At 31.8% G+C, this 15,962-nt stretch overlaps 1 protein-coding gene and 1 non-coding gene across 2 annotated transcripts; both read left to right on the forward strand.

Moving 5' to 3' along the window:
- The first annotated feature begins 591 nt into the window (after window positions 1-591).
- On the forward strand, window positions 592-665 carry TRNAV-AAC. The gene has a single exon. It is a non-coding gene; the product is annotated as a tRNA-Val (tRNA).
- Window positions 666-12,013: 11,348 nt separating this feature from the next.
- Window positions 12,014-13,211, forward strand: LOC106414724. The gene is made up of 3 exons (XM_013855327.3): window positions 12,014-12,226; window positions 12,297-12,632; window positions 12,721-13,211. Exons 1-3 carry the CDS (start codon window positions 12,067-12,069, stop codon window positions 13,080-13,082), a joined length of 858 nt encoding a protein of 285 aa, XP_013710781.2. The 5' UTR covers window positions 12,014-12,066; the 3' UTR covers window positions 13,083-13,211.
- Window positions 13,212-15,962: the final 2,751 nt, after the last annotated feature.

A 15,962-nucleotide genomic window follows, 5' to 3' on the forward strand; every position in this document is an offset into this window, starting at 1 on the left:
TTCTGTGCGTGTTCCCAAAGAAAGAATAGACATAACAAAAGAGATTGTTAAGGCAAAAAAGTTGTATTCACCTGATGACCCAACTTGAGCCTGACACTCACTAAGATCCCTTTATAAATTCCAATAACATCACCCTTACGGCAACAAAGAAGGCGTATTTCTCTTTATCAGCAACAGGAACAACGGTTGACATATATTTGATTTAGCAGTCTGTATTTGATCTCGAGGAATAGCTATGAGCCATATAGAGTCTAAGTGGACTCACCACCACACTTGCTTGGTTTAGACGGGTTTTGAAGGCATGTAGAAGCATTGACTCCATGGGGATTTTGGAACTGACGTAGCTAGATGTAATCCAATGAAATGTAAGAACGCGCATGAGAGAGAGGTAGTTCATTATAGTTTGTTAGTGACTCCCACACACTGAGATGTAAGTGCACGCAACTTTAGTTAATAACTCAAAGAGAGATGAGATATAAAACGATTATTTATGAAAATCAACAGTTCCTTTCGGGTATTCACCAGTTTACTGTCTACAGTTAAAAATGATAAAAAGAATTGTTTTCTATTTGTGCATGCAAATGTGCATAAGGTTTCGTGGTGTAGTTGGTTATCACGTCAGTCTAACACACTGAAGGTCTCCGGTTCGAACTCGGGCGAAGCCATTTATTTATTTTTTCCTATCCCAAAAGACTTAATGGGCCTATATTGGGCTCATTGACATACTGCAAATCCATTAGGCCCTTACGTTATCAGCCCCCTCCTGCTTTTAAACAACGATGGATTCCATGTCAATATTATATTAATTAACTAGGGTCGGCCCGCCCTACGGGCGGGATCTCATATTTAATTTTTGATATTTTCAAATATATATATATAATATTTTATCTTGTTCAAGACAACCAAATTTGAATGAGAAAGTTTGGAATGAGTTTGTTTGACGTTTTATGTAAAATTTGTTTCGATGAATTCTATCTAAGCCCCAAGTTTAGTGTATATTGTGTTATCATATATTTGAACACCATGAACACGCAAGACTTAGTATGTTTTTGATATTTTTTGTGTTTGTTGATAATCTATGGTGCACACTATCTTAATGTATCATAATGACAGTTAAGTATTTTTGTTGCGTCACAAGTTATATATATGATTCATATCTTTAAGTGTTTGTTTAATCTTTATAAGGCTCTAATAAGTTTATGATAATCTATATGTGCCCCCATATTCAACCGGTTTACAGTGGATATAATGACTAAGGGTATGACTGGTTTTTCCGCTACCACCCGCAAACGCAGCTTTTGCGGTTGGTAGCGGTTGTTGGCGTTTTGCAACAATCGCTCAAACCGCTTCAAACCGCTCTAAATCGCTCTGAACCTCATAAATTCAAAAGCTGGTTTCAGCTAGCGTTTGCGGTTGCGGGCGGTTGCGGGAGGATAAAAAAAATTTCTTTTTTTTTCCAAAACAATATAAATACAAAAATAAAAATATTCAATAAAAAAATTAAATTAGAATTATAAAAATGCTAAAATATATCTATTATATTTTAATTAATATTATAAAACTTTAAAATAAAAATATTTTCTATAATTTTTAAAAAATTTAAAGTATAACTTTCTAAATATAACTTTTATATTTATTATCATATTATTATTTTTGATATTTTTATAATTGCATAAAATGTAAATACTGTTAATTTATTATTTAACCGCTGCTGCATTTGGTAGTTAACCAGTCATAAGTATCCCGCAAACGCACCAATTTCTAACCGCAGAACCAGTCGTACAAATCTCTTAAAACCGCTAGAAACTGCAACCACCCGCAGCCGCAAACTCCCGCAACCGCAACCACAACCGCTGCGGTTGAACCAGTCAGACCCTAAATTATTAGGCCTTAATGTGCCTTAAGATATATGTTAAATGATTGTCCGAAGTAAGTTCATTCAGATGATGATCTCAATAGGTTGCTTAAGTTTATATATTTTTGTCAAGTTTTTATATGGCGGTTTTCGTTCCTACTATAAAAATATAGATTTTATTCCATAATAATTTATATATAGGATAATGCTATAGTTTTTATTTTGGAATTTGGTAGCATGCATATATTTTTGAGACTGTTTTTTGAACAACTGTATTTCCGAGACTATGGCCTTGAATGAGAACTGCGGGTAAACAAGACGCACCCTACGGTCAAAAATTATGTCACCATTCACCTTGTTTTGTTTGATATTAATTGTTGCATATAAAAATAATTAAAATAAGAAATGTGACTGTAGCGGGATTGTTTTATGTCTGTACCGCACGTTGAGACAAAACTTGAGTAATAACGTGTGGTTTGTGATACTGTTGTCAACCAGTATATTAAAATTATTGTTTATTGTTATTAGTTAATTAAAAATGTAAAGAAAATATATGCAATAAACCTTTCTTATTTTCTATTTCACCTTTTAGACAATATTTAAAAAGTTAATAAATGATTGTGTTTTGCAACTTCACCAGTTTAATGTTTAAGAATAAAATAATTCATTACGGATTAAGGATGTATATTTCTATGTGTGTTTTAGTTTATAACTTTTTATAATTTATATCTTAAAAATCTCTCTTAAGAAATTAAAATACAATAAATTATTGGCTATAAAACTCAGAAATAACATATTTATATTTTAGATATATAAACTATTTTTTAAAAATAATATATATATATATATTAAAAATTATATTAGTATTACTCATTTTGTTGTTTATAAAATATAAATATATTATGTATCCCGCAGTTACACTATTCATTACACAAGTCGCCATTCACATTTTGTTTTAAACCGCTTCTTTTAGACGAACCGCACTTGTCCCGCAATATACGTTTTTCTAACACAAACCGCACACAAACCGCACCGCACTAGCTAATCCGCTTGTCCCGCCCCGCTCAACCCGCTGTTACCATTCGGAGCCTATATTATGGTTTACCAGTCTTATGGGCGGATAACTAAATGAGTGAATAATATAAAGACATCCTAAATTTTTTTTATGATGATCCAAGACATCCTAAATTTACTATCATTTAAAAGCAATATTAGCTTTCATTGTTATTATTTTATTCTTGCCAGATATCAAACATTTATCTCATCACTAAAAATATTTTTCATGTGAATTTTGGTTGTTTTACATTTATTCAAAATTTGTTTTATATTGATTATGATATTAAGTAGACTGATATTGATTGGGTGTAGCACACAAACCATGGATTAGTGTTGATTGAGTTGCAAAACATGTATTATTTCTTGAATTTTTGTTTTCAAGATTCGTACAACTTTTATTTCTAACTTGTTTATTTTTCCGAAAAGGGTAGTTTAAACAATGTGTAAATGAATTTATTTTAAAACTAAAATTATTGTTATTCGTTTCTTTGTAATAGAAAAATATCTAAAATTAAGTAAACACCACAAAAACCTTATATTGAGTGGTACATTTTCTTTTGCCAGCTGAGTGTTATCATGTAAAATGTACACCACTAATATTTTATATGTTATTATATTTAATAATAAATGAACATGTTATCCGAATAGCCCATTAAGATTTTAAATAGTACTGATTATTAGACTATATATTTCACATTAGTTTTCTTATATTTAGTTAATTATATATTTAACAAAGTGTATAATATTTTTCGTTGACCTTGTTATACGTTAAAAATCATAAGTAGATATCATTATTTTTGTGATTATGATTTTTAACTGTTTATAAAATATATATATTATGAGTTATATTATTCCATGAATTTAATTTTCCTTCAGTCAAAAAGTCAGCTTACATTATCGCTCTTTTCATCAGACAAAATGCTCTTCTCTCTTATTTACATTTACAGTCTTGAACTCAAATTCCAACCCGGGATGACTCTGTGGAACAACTCACACCACCCACCTTTTAACCGCCATCTCCTTCTCCATTCGTAGCCTCGTGTCTATTTCGACTCAGTGAGGTATTTCGCCAGCTGATTCAAACCCACCAAAATATTTTAATATTATAAAATTAACACCACACAAATTGGTCTAAAATTTGTCTTATTCCTTCGTATAGAGATCAAACTCGTTCCGAGTCAAACCTAGGCAGAAAGCATCCGAGCCAAAACTCTTCACCGTCGATCATATAAATATCACCAGACAGCTTTCTTGATCCACCGTGAAGCAACAACTTTAGGTCTTTCCACGCTTTAAGTGACCTTCGTAACGGGCTACACGGTTTGAAGAAATGAAACGCTGGACAACATAACCATGTAGTAGAATAGTTTGAGTAAGCGAAATTGAATATTAACGAACACAAATCTCGTTACAGAGAAAATTGAATACCTGTTCATCTATATGAAGCAGATCCAGTCCAATTAGGAAGCCACCTTTCCTTTTATTCCTTGCTTCCCATAACATATTTCAATCAAAAGTGTAGCTCATACGGTCCCAAACCAGCATAACATCACCGAAGAACAGAGATTTAAGTACATTTCTAGTTGATTTTGCCAATCTGGTTTCCACCGTTTCCTCCGATAATTTGCTTACCCTGATTCGGTAAGGTGAGAAGCAACAATGAATGATATATATATAGGGTGGATGTGATGTCATTGAAATAAATTCATGTCGTTTGGATTGTTGCAGTAAATAGATAAATTTTATGACTCTTTAGAGGTTGTAGAGGAGAATCGGAATCAGAGAATCCATTAACCGTTTCGAAGTTCGTAATGGGTTAGAGAAGAAGAAACTCATACGAAACATCACAAAATCTGCTCGATCCAGAGAGTCACCATAAAGATTCATTTCACATAACTCTTCTGGGTACTCCAATGGCGGTTTAGATACAGAAGAGGGAAGAATACAGTGAACCCTAAAATTCTATGCGACCTGGATTGAGAGAGAGGCTTAGGTTTCTTTCTATCAGACTGGATTGTGGAGCAACAAATGAAGCCCACAAACCAAATTAAGCCCAATTATATCGTGCATCAATTAATGAAACGCAGCGAATTTAGGAGAGGGACAGGTGTCGTGCCCAGAGTAATCGACTTAGTGACGTGGCGCAACAGGAGGGAGGCAGACATTTTTTTATATATATAGATTTCATCATTCATGCGATCATACAAACTGAATTTTCATCTTCAAATACGAAGGATTAATTTAGATAGGATTAATTTTGTCTTCAACATGATCTTTGTTACTCTTAAAACACACATCAATTCCACAAAATTCATATCACATATAAACATATGCTTGCAGTTTTTCTATAGCAGAGTTTGTTTCTAAAAGAAGTTGGGTTTTGAGTTCAGCATTCTGAATAGTTTACATGTTCCAGTCGATAATTAACCTGAGAGACCTGGTAAAAAGCGGCAAGACCGCACTGTCTTGCCAATAACAGGGTGTCTGCCTGAATTTCAGATCCATGGAAGTCAAGAAATCTCTAATCTGCTTATAAAGAAAAGCAGATTCTAGGCGCATACAACAATTAGTTTATGTTTGACAATTTTAACATATATTTTGAAAGTTAAATAACAGATATTTATTTAGTAATGGGACTTAATTCAATTTGCTATTTGTAATGTTTGGAATTGTGTTAAAGAAATTATCGGTTTTTAATTTCCGGTTGGTAAATTGAGTGTCGTGAGCAGTTGATGACATTTCAGTCACAATCACTTTCTATTGGTAATCAAATTTGCATGTGTTTACATGATCATTTCAAGCAACATAATGCAATCAGTTACGTATGGTAGGGTTTCGATTAGTTGCTACATTAAGGAGATCTATCAATTATGTGTGAAAACTGTATACACACTTTCAAGTTTCAACGTAAGAAACTGAAACTGATCCATCTTGAACACCACCAAACTTTTGGTGGATCATGAACGATTCAGCAAAAGTTCATGTATATAAAAAGAGGTTCATGTATATAACTATTTATGGCAAAAATATATGGGACTCATCTTGAGAAAATTGAATAACTAACCAAAAACCCATGTGAAAATCTTAGGAATGTCTTACGAGGAACTTTCCTGCGACTGGATCTCAAACCAAAAATGGGTCCTATCTAAGATTCTTTTTTTTAAATGTCTAGAATCTTCCCCAAGGAAAAAACTAAAACTAGTTAGCTCACAAAAATTTCTGGTGTGTTTTAAATTTATAGTCATTTAATGGTAATTAAATCTATATGTATTCTTTGATCAAAAAATAACAATCTATCTGTATTCTTCTAGTTACAGTGTTACTACTTACTACTTTCTATATTTTAATATATGTAGTGATAAAATCTAATTTTAGATATTATTTCAATACCTATTTCAATTCAGTTTAATTTATATGGTGACTTCATTATTTTGTTATTTGAAAAAGTAAGAAACAGTGTTAAATAATGGATATTCATATAAGTGCCTAAACTTAGTAGGTTGATTGATCTGAATATTTTGATATAATTTATTTCATGATACACATTCGTCAAAACTTTTCTCCGTTCATTGAATTTGTAACAACTATTAAGTATGGTTCCAATTAATTGCTATGTTAAGCAGAAGAAAAGAGTTAACACTCTTTCTATATTCTTCATTTTTAAGAAAAAACTATTTTCCGAGTCTCATGAAGTTGTGATATGAACAAATCCGTTTTATTGTTATTGTCATTTCTAGTTAAGAGACAAATTAATGAGCACAAATTCTCATCTCCGGTGGAACATCGCTTTCACTGACGACACATACAAAAGCATATGATACATACATCCCATTACAAATGTTATTTTCGTCAAAAGTAAGTAACAGACTTATCTTGATTAGAAATCAAACAAAACAAACTAAAACCCTAACTTTTTTAGAAAAAATGTCTGTTACCATACCACAAGATATGTAGTAACAAGTGCCTACTTCATAATATTTAAAAGTTATATTATTTTGTGAAAGAATATATTATATAATTTTAAGAATCGATCCAAATATATAAATTTATAGGATATTTATATATTGAAATCAAAAATTGTAATGTAGGAGTGGTTAGTAAATAAATAAATAAAAATATTCTGTAATTTAACTATTGCTAAATTGTATCCTAGTCTATTTAGCAGCTATTATCAAGTATATATACCATAAATAAATAAATAAATAAAAATATTCTGTAATTTAACTATTGCTAAATTGTTTTGATAAAATAATAGATCCCTGGTTAGAAATAGTCAATTAACCATGACGCTAATGACTTGGAGTGGTTAGTAAAAACTTTTAAATTTTTTTCACACTGACATCAGTTAGTCGTTCTTATATTGTAATGTAGTAAAAGAGAATCAATTACAGCGTAAATTACTTCGCTTGGTTAGATTTAATTTGACCTGTCTAGTTACCTTATTTTCCATGTGCCAAATGAATATTAACTGAATGTCAGTAAATAAAAAATGATGAAGCCTTTGTTTATAAATAGAAAGATTCGATATGGTGAAAAAAGTTATATGAGTGGGCATAGGTTAAAAAACTAGATGAAGCAATTTGCATCGAACGATCTCACATATTCATCGAGAGTGAATTATAAATTTATAATCAAACCCACAAAACATTTACTTCATAGTTTCTTCTTAAAGAGAGAGAGAGATAATGGCAACGTACAAATCTTCTGGGAAGCTTGACCTAGAATCTCCGGCAGTCGAATTCATTGAACACTTAACCAGAAAGAAAAATCATGTTTCATTCTTTTTTGCTGCTGGTAAAATGATCAACTCTTCCAACTTTCATTTCATGTCTCTTGATCATCGATCAAAACCCTTAATTAATTGATATGTTTCACTGCAGTGGACTTGAGGTTCGAAGTCGAGCCGAAGGATTCGGAGACAAGAGCAGTGACCATTAGCATACATGGGAACCTCACGGAAAGCTACAAAACGGCCAAAGCAACATTCACCGTCGCTCCTGTGGACGACTTGACAGCTAGCTGCCTGGCGTACACCTTTGAGTTCGAGAAGATTAGCCAAAACATCGAAGATAAAAAGATCGTTGAATCTCTGCTCACGTACATCAGTTTAAGCGATGTCAGCTACAAGAGGAAATTTAAGCACAACTCCATTGACACTGGGTATCCGGCTGAAAAATACTTTAAAGATTTCGTCAACGCATTTGAAAATGATGGTAAACTTTTCTACTTTGAGTTATGTCATTTAATTCATATTTACAGTTCCAAACCCTAAATTTTTTATGTTCACCAAAAAGATGAGGTGGATTTGGGTGGTGTCGATTGGCAGAAAAGGACATTTACGATGAGTTTCATCAGCGCTCCTTCCATGATGGAAAATTTCGAGACGATCAAAGTAACCATCACTATTATTCAGAAGAAAGAAGGTAGCCGCGTGAAATGGAGCATCGAGGTCGAGAAGATCGATGATGACACCCAAGAACCAGACTCGTTCCTCTTCATAGCCTGTTCTATCCGTGAGACTATCCAGAGCAAGTTTCGTAACTAAATGTAGAAATCGAAAGGTTCATCTACATATAGGACCGTCTAAATAAAGTGGCACGTATATTTCTATTTATATGTCTACGTTTGCAGTATACGCATGAATTTCTTATAACAGTTGGTATTGGGAATGTATGGACCTCGTAGTCGTAATTCTCTATGAATAATATATCTATTTGCATATTTGTCCCCAAAAAAAAAAAAATCTATTTGCATATTATTGTTGAATTGATTATTATAATATATCGAAAAGGCTAACTTAACAATCCACATTTCGTCACTGAGATATATGCTACTCACACATTAATTAAGATTCTGAAAATTATGTAGAAAGAAATTCTTAAACTAAACTGGCAAATTATCGTATACTGGCAAATTAAATTATACATACTTTTTAACCAAAGAGACATTGATAATTGGTAGTAGCTATTATCCGTAATCTTTTCATGATAAATTAACAAATAATTTTAAAGTTAAGTAATAGATAGTTAGTAACAAGTCTTTTAATTAAAATTTTTATTGCTTAATGTATGGAATGGTGTTCAGGGCATTGGATATATATTAGGATTGGCAAGTTGAGTGGCGTTAGCAGTTACTGATATTTCCCATTAGTCACTTTCAATATATCATCAAATTCGCATGTCTTTACAATATCATTTTTAGTAACAAAATGCAACCAGTTACGTAAGGTTCTAATTTTGCTACATTAAGGAGATGTAATCAATTAAGTCTTGAAACTCTATACATATTTTTCAACGTATGAACCTGCAACTATTCCATCTTCAAGAAAAAGAAACTTTTGGTGAATCATAAAGTGGAATAGTTGCAGGTTCAACTCTAAATTTCCATTATATTAACCTGTAATTTAGACAAAGGATCTCCAACACCTGAACATTCACTAGTCAAACCATTTAAAGTTCATATCTAACTTTCCTTGGGATAAACTTTGGTTACGTTCATATTCACCGGCCATATTTTCAAATGATGTAATTAAGTAAATTAATTACGTAAAACAACTTCTTGATTGGAGTTAATAGATACAGTAGGCAATTAAATCAGTTTGGAGTTATATGAATGGGTAAAACAAAATGCTTATCTTTTGGTTAAATTTAGAAAATGTACACATACAGAATAAAAAAAGTTAGATGTGTGAAGATTAGATAAAATTAGTTATGTAATTGTTTGTAAATTTCTTTCTATACACAACCACATTCATCTAGAATGGTGGGTGGGCATTAGGCAAATTAATTAATTTAATAGTTTATAAAATAACAAAAATGGAAATTTTTGATGCAGTCTCTTGTGATTATTATTAATAAAATAAATTAGAAAAAGATGAAACCGTTTCTTTTTTGAGAAACTATCTTATTTTTCTTTATTTTACTAGTTACAAAACAAAATCTATCAATATTATATTTGTGAAATATCTTTGAGTGTGTATCTAGTATCTACCAATGCTATTGCTTTTACAAGAGCATCATTAACCCAACACCCCATTTGGAGTGTTTATTTTTTTATTTTTTTATTCTTTTCTTTCTTTTCTCTGTTTAAATTTTTTTTTAAAAAAATCTACGAACCGCGGGCTGTCACGTGTCAGTGGAGTCCGCAAACAGTTGAAAAATCTCCCCAAAATCGCTGCTTATTTAAGCAAGAATAAGCCACCCAACTTTTAAAAATGATGAGACCCACCCACCATTTTATTTTTATTTTTTAAGCTCTCATGATTTTTTTTTTTTTAACGTCAAGATCTCATGGTTAACGATGGTTTAAACCCACACAACATAAACTTAACTAAAAATATTAGCGGGAGGATGTCACAACATTAAACTACCGTTGATTTGACGTTTAGTGTCAGGTAACGAATTGTATGGAAACATAAAAACGTGATGGTAACGTTTCACATTACATACAACTAACTGATTTATCACTCAATTCATATTTCTCAATCAAATTTAAACCCCTAAAAGGATCAAACCCCTGATATCTTGAGTAACTCCTTGGTTAACCACGTGAATGGACCGCTGAGTTTGGGATAAATTACCGATGACAACCACGAAGCACACATATCATCAACAGATTCAACACCGCTGTTAATCTCTTAAAGAAGATCGACGACAAGCTTCAATTCTTAGATAAACATGTTCTAATTAATTTTAAGGTTCATCTATATGCATATTAAAATGTATACATAAATTGGCATACTATATATTTATATTTATATTACAGTATATATGCACATAGCTCTTATAAACGTTTGCCATCAGGGGATGTAAATATTCATATATAATACTATGAATTAAATATCGACTGGCATATACTTATTGTTGGATCGATGGTTATAATATTTCACAAAATAGCGGAACTAATCCACAATTCAATAGATTGTTTATTGAGATATGCAGAGTAGCAATTTACACGTTGCTTAGTTACAGTTCACATGTATTTGTACCTTTAAAATCATTGAGAATTCGTTATTTTGTTGGGAAGCTACAGATTTATTGTTAACCCTAAGAAACTAAAGTAATTGACCAATAACTCGAGAGTGTCAAATAAAGATATTTACAAGCTTTTCTTTTTCTGGCAAAAGGACTTGTAGTATGGAAATACTGAAACTGTGTGCGCACTTAATCTTTAATTTGGATAAATTAAAGCACATATTATATTGTTTTCCAATTAAAAGTTGGTTTTAAAAGTCTGGAATATTTTCATGTAACAATTAAATTAAAATGTACAATAATCACCATTTTGGTCTACATAAAAATATACTTTCATAAAAATAGAAACTAAGTGAGTAAAATGTACAATAATCACCATTTTGGTCTACATAAAAATGTACGAGATCATTATTTTAATTTCATCATATTCACTTTGGTCTACATAAAAATATACTTTCATAAAAATATATTTCACATTATTATTTAAATTTTCTATTTCAAAAAATATATTGATATTATAATTAAAATAAACTATGTAATATATAATTAAAACATTTTATGAAAACTTACTTTATATAATTATCACCATTTTTGTTTCAATTTAATATCATAAAATTATTTTAAAAGTTATAACTGTTTATTTAATTGTTATAGCAAGCAAATAGAATATAACATTTATAAATTCAAATATCACAATAAGAAAAAATATATGTGGATCCTGCATTTCAAACACGGGTCAAACTTTATTCAATTAGTTGTGATGTTAATGAGACTTGGCATGGTTTGTCAAAACTATTTTAATATCGTCATATTGATATCAGTTTTACTTTACATAGTTAAAATGTAGTAAAAGAGAATCTTACAGCGAAATTAAATTAATTCGCTTGGTTTGAGTTGATACTCTTAGAGTCTTAGGCAGTTGATATCAATTTGGCCTGCACAGCTAATTTATTTTCCCATATGCCAAATAAATTAACTTAACTGAGTGTCAGTAAATAGTAAATACTTTGAAGCTTTGTTTATAGATAGAAAGATTCGGTATGGTGAAAAAAGTAATACGAGTGGGGTTAGGTAAAACTAGTTTAAGCAATTTGCACTGAACTCTCTCTATATAAACACATATTCATCCAGAGATGACTATAATCAAACCCACAAAAACATATACCTACAGAAAAAGAGAGAATGGCAGAGTTAGAATTTTTAGATCATTTCCCGTCAATGCTACACGGTTCTTATTATGGGGTTCTTGACATAGAATCTCCAGCAGACGAGTTCATTCAATATTTTACAAGAAAGAGAGAATGGAAGTGCTACAATCATGATTCATTCTCATTTTCTGCTGGTAAATGCCCTTAACTTATTCATTCTTGTTTCTTGCTCATCGATGAAAACGCTTCTATGTTTCATTGTAGTGGAGTTGATGTTCCAAATAGAGTCGACGGATTTAGAGAAAAGAACAGTGAAGATGAGCATATTTTGGAATCACATCTCGACCTTCTTCAAGAAGATCGAAGCAACAGTCACCGTCACTCCTACGGTACCTAGCTGCCTGGCGTGGTCCGTCGATTTCGAGAAGATTAGCTATGACATAGTAGATCCAATGTGGATCGTCAGCACTCTACTTGAATACATCAGGTCCACCGATGTCTATAATCTTTATGAACTAAATCATAAGGTCAACTTCATTGACACTGAGTATACGGCGGACGAATGCTTTAAAGCTTTCATCGGAGCAGTTAAAGATGATGGTAAACGTTTCTACTTTGATTGGTCATTTAGTTCATATTTTTAGATTAAAACCCTGTTTAAAAAAAATATATATATGTTCACAAAAAGCTGTGGTGGAGATCGAGGCTGAAGACTGGGATAATAGGACAACTACGATAAGTGTGAGGAGCTCTAATTTGTTGTTAACTAAGTACAAGAAGCTCAAAGTAACCACCACTATTACTCCTAAGGAAGACTATAACAAGGGTAGCCACGTGAAATGGACCATCGACGCCGAGAAGATTTCTGGTCACATCCAAGATCCAGACTTATTCATCGACACAGCTTTTTCTATCTTTGAGGATATCCGGTACAAGCTTCCAAATAAATATGTTAAAAGTCAAGAGCTTCAACTAGGTATAGGACCGGCTACATTCGCTCTCGAGATCGAGCTTCGGAAAAAAACATTCGAAAGGTTCATCTACATATAGGAATATGATCCCATCTATTTATATGTCTATATTCATTGCAGTATATGTATGAATTTCTTATAACGGTTGGTATTTGGGGATGTATGGACCTCGTTATGCTATATGAATAATATATCGATTTGCATTTTATTGTTGGACCGATGATCATAATATATCAAAATGACTACTTTTTTAATAAAAGGCAAACGAAACAAAATAAATCATTAATATCCGCATTTCTTAATTAGATGTATGCCACTCACTTATTAATTAAAATTTTTGTGATGTATGGAATTGTGTTAAATATTTTCGTAAAATTGAATGACGTGAACAGTTAATGACATTTTCCATTAGTCACAATCACGTTAATATCATCAACTTCGCATGTATTTACATAATCATTTTAAGTAACAAAATAAAATCAGTTAAATAGGGTTCCAGTTCGTTGTTACATAATAATAAGTCTGAAAACTTTATACATATTCTTCAACGTAAGAACCTGCAACTAATCCATCTTGAATAGAACCAAACTAATGATGTAAGTCATTAAACTACACGTACATTTTAAACCGAAGAGACATTGTAATTTTGGTAGCTATTATCCGTAATTTAGATTTGAAAATTAACTTCTTTTTTTGGTCGAAGATTTGAAAATTAACTTATCATTTAAAAATTCAGTAATAGCTATTTAGTAAGGAAGCTTAATTAAAATTTTATTTTGTGATGTATGGAATGGTGTTCAAGGCGTAGGATATATAGTCGCTATCATTATTTAAATTACAATTAGTAAGTAGTACGTGAGCAGTTACTAATATTTTTTGTCACAATGATCACTTTCATTAAATGATCAAATTCGGATGTGTTTACATAATCATTTTAGTAACAAAATGCAATCAGTTACGTATGGTATGGTTCCAATTAGTTGCTACATTAAGGAGATCTAATCAATTAAGTTTGAAGACTTTGTACATATATAATTCTAAAGGTGAGGAACCGAAACTAGTCCATCTTACAGAAAACCAAAATTTTGGTGCCTGAAGTGAGGCAGTTAAATGTCGTCATCAATAGTTCATGTATAAATCCACTTATAGTAAAGAGCTAGATGAAACATCTCTGTTGGAGAACGAAGAATAATCACTTTAACGACTCAAAAGTCGCAACCTATGTTATATATGGGACCCTATTATATATATCTATACCTACAGCCCTTTAGCAATGTATAACTAGTCATCTATACACCCTATTTTCCACCGAAATTAAGAGCATGATTAATGGATGATTCTTAAGATGATTATTAGCGTAATATAATAATCTCTCTTAACTTTTAACTAAAAAAAATATGAAACTATTCTTAAAAAAAAAATCTCATCCTAAGAATTTTTCATTAATCATGGTCTAAGAGCAATTCATTCGATAAGCTGAGGTGGGTATCTGACAGAAAACAAATTAAAAAAAAAAATGGGAAGTGATAGGGTGATACCGTTTCGGTGCAGAGAACTAATTTGAACACTTTTACATACTTTACAAATGGCAGCTTCTTATTATTTATTTTATTATGAAAAAAGAAAATTTTAATTATTTACTAAAATTGTAGTAAATAACAATATTAAAAAACAAAGATGAGAACCTTTAAGTAAATCTAACCAATAAATCTGCTCTGATGGATTCGTCTTGAAAAAATAATACTTATCAGAAAAATTTGTTTGGTTTAGTAAATTAAAACACAAATCTGTTCGAATATATCAAACACTACAAGAAAACACAAGTTTTACGAGGGCAGTTTTCCTCGTTACTTCGTCGTAAAAGCAGTGTTACGACGAATTAGCGAGGAAACGCGTTTCGTCGTTATACGTTTGTCGTAACGCATATATCCTCGCTAATTCGTCGTAAGTTAGCGAGGAAATAATTTCGTCGTAAAAGCGAAGGAGGATATTTCGTCGTAAAGACCACGTAAAGATTCCACGTAAGGACGTCGCTAAGTTTCCTCGTAAATACCACGAAAAGCTTTCCTCGTAAAACCCACGTAAATAAATACTCGTAAAATTAACGTAAATACCTTGAGAGCTTTCTACGTAAAGAAAACGTAAAAACCTTGATAGATTTCCACGTTATTTCCATGTAAATGTTTCCTCGTAAAAACCACGTTAAGCTTCCACGTAAAGAAGCCGCAAAATTAGCTACGAATTTACTTCGTTTCATTATTTTATAGAAATATAAAAAATTATAATTATAAATATAATTATAAATATAATTTAAATTATTAATAAAATTAAAATTCTAAAAAAATCAAAACCAAAATATTTTATATAGAAATAAGTTTTGAATTCATAATACAATAACCGAAATTAAAAAGAACTAAGGGTGGTCGTTAATTAATCGCCTCGTAGAATTCATCACTCCTCGCCTGAACATCCGCCTCGGCATGTGAGTCGTCGGTCGGTGACTGGCCTGGGATAGGATTTCGTTGTCGCATGGTCCTCAACAAAGTCGCCCATTCCGGATTTGTGGCCGCTACAACGTCCAAGAAGCCCTCGAGTCCACCCATACGAGATCGGAGCTGAGTAGACTCTATACGCAGCTGAGTAGACTCTCTACGCAGCTCTTCGGACTCCCTACGCAGCTGAGAGACTTCCTCATCCCGTCGCTGAACATAAGACGATGTCGCTCTCGGAACATCGTTGACGGAACCAATCCCCAACGTCCGTCCCTTTTTTTTAGGGACAACCTTAAAAACAAAAAATAAATTTTGTTAGTAAAAATTTAAAGTTAAATTAAATGAATATTTAAAAAAATTAAAATTTTAGAAAATTTACCTCCTCGTAAAGCTTATCCACTTCAGGTGTGGATAAGGTGACGGGTAATCCATCGGTGGACTGTTGGGTCAGCTGGGTCTGGCGTTCT

This window comes from Brassica napus, chromosome A8, assembly GCF_020379485.1.
Source record: "Brassica napus cultivar Da-Ae chromosome A8, Da-Ae, whole genome shotgun sequence".
Lineage (NCBI taxonomy): Eukaryota > Viridiplantae > Streptophyta > Magnoliopsida > Brassicales > Brassicaceae > Brassica > Brassica napus.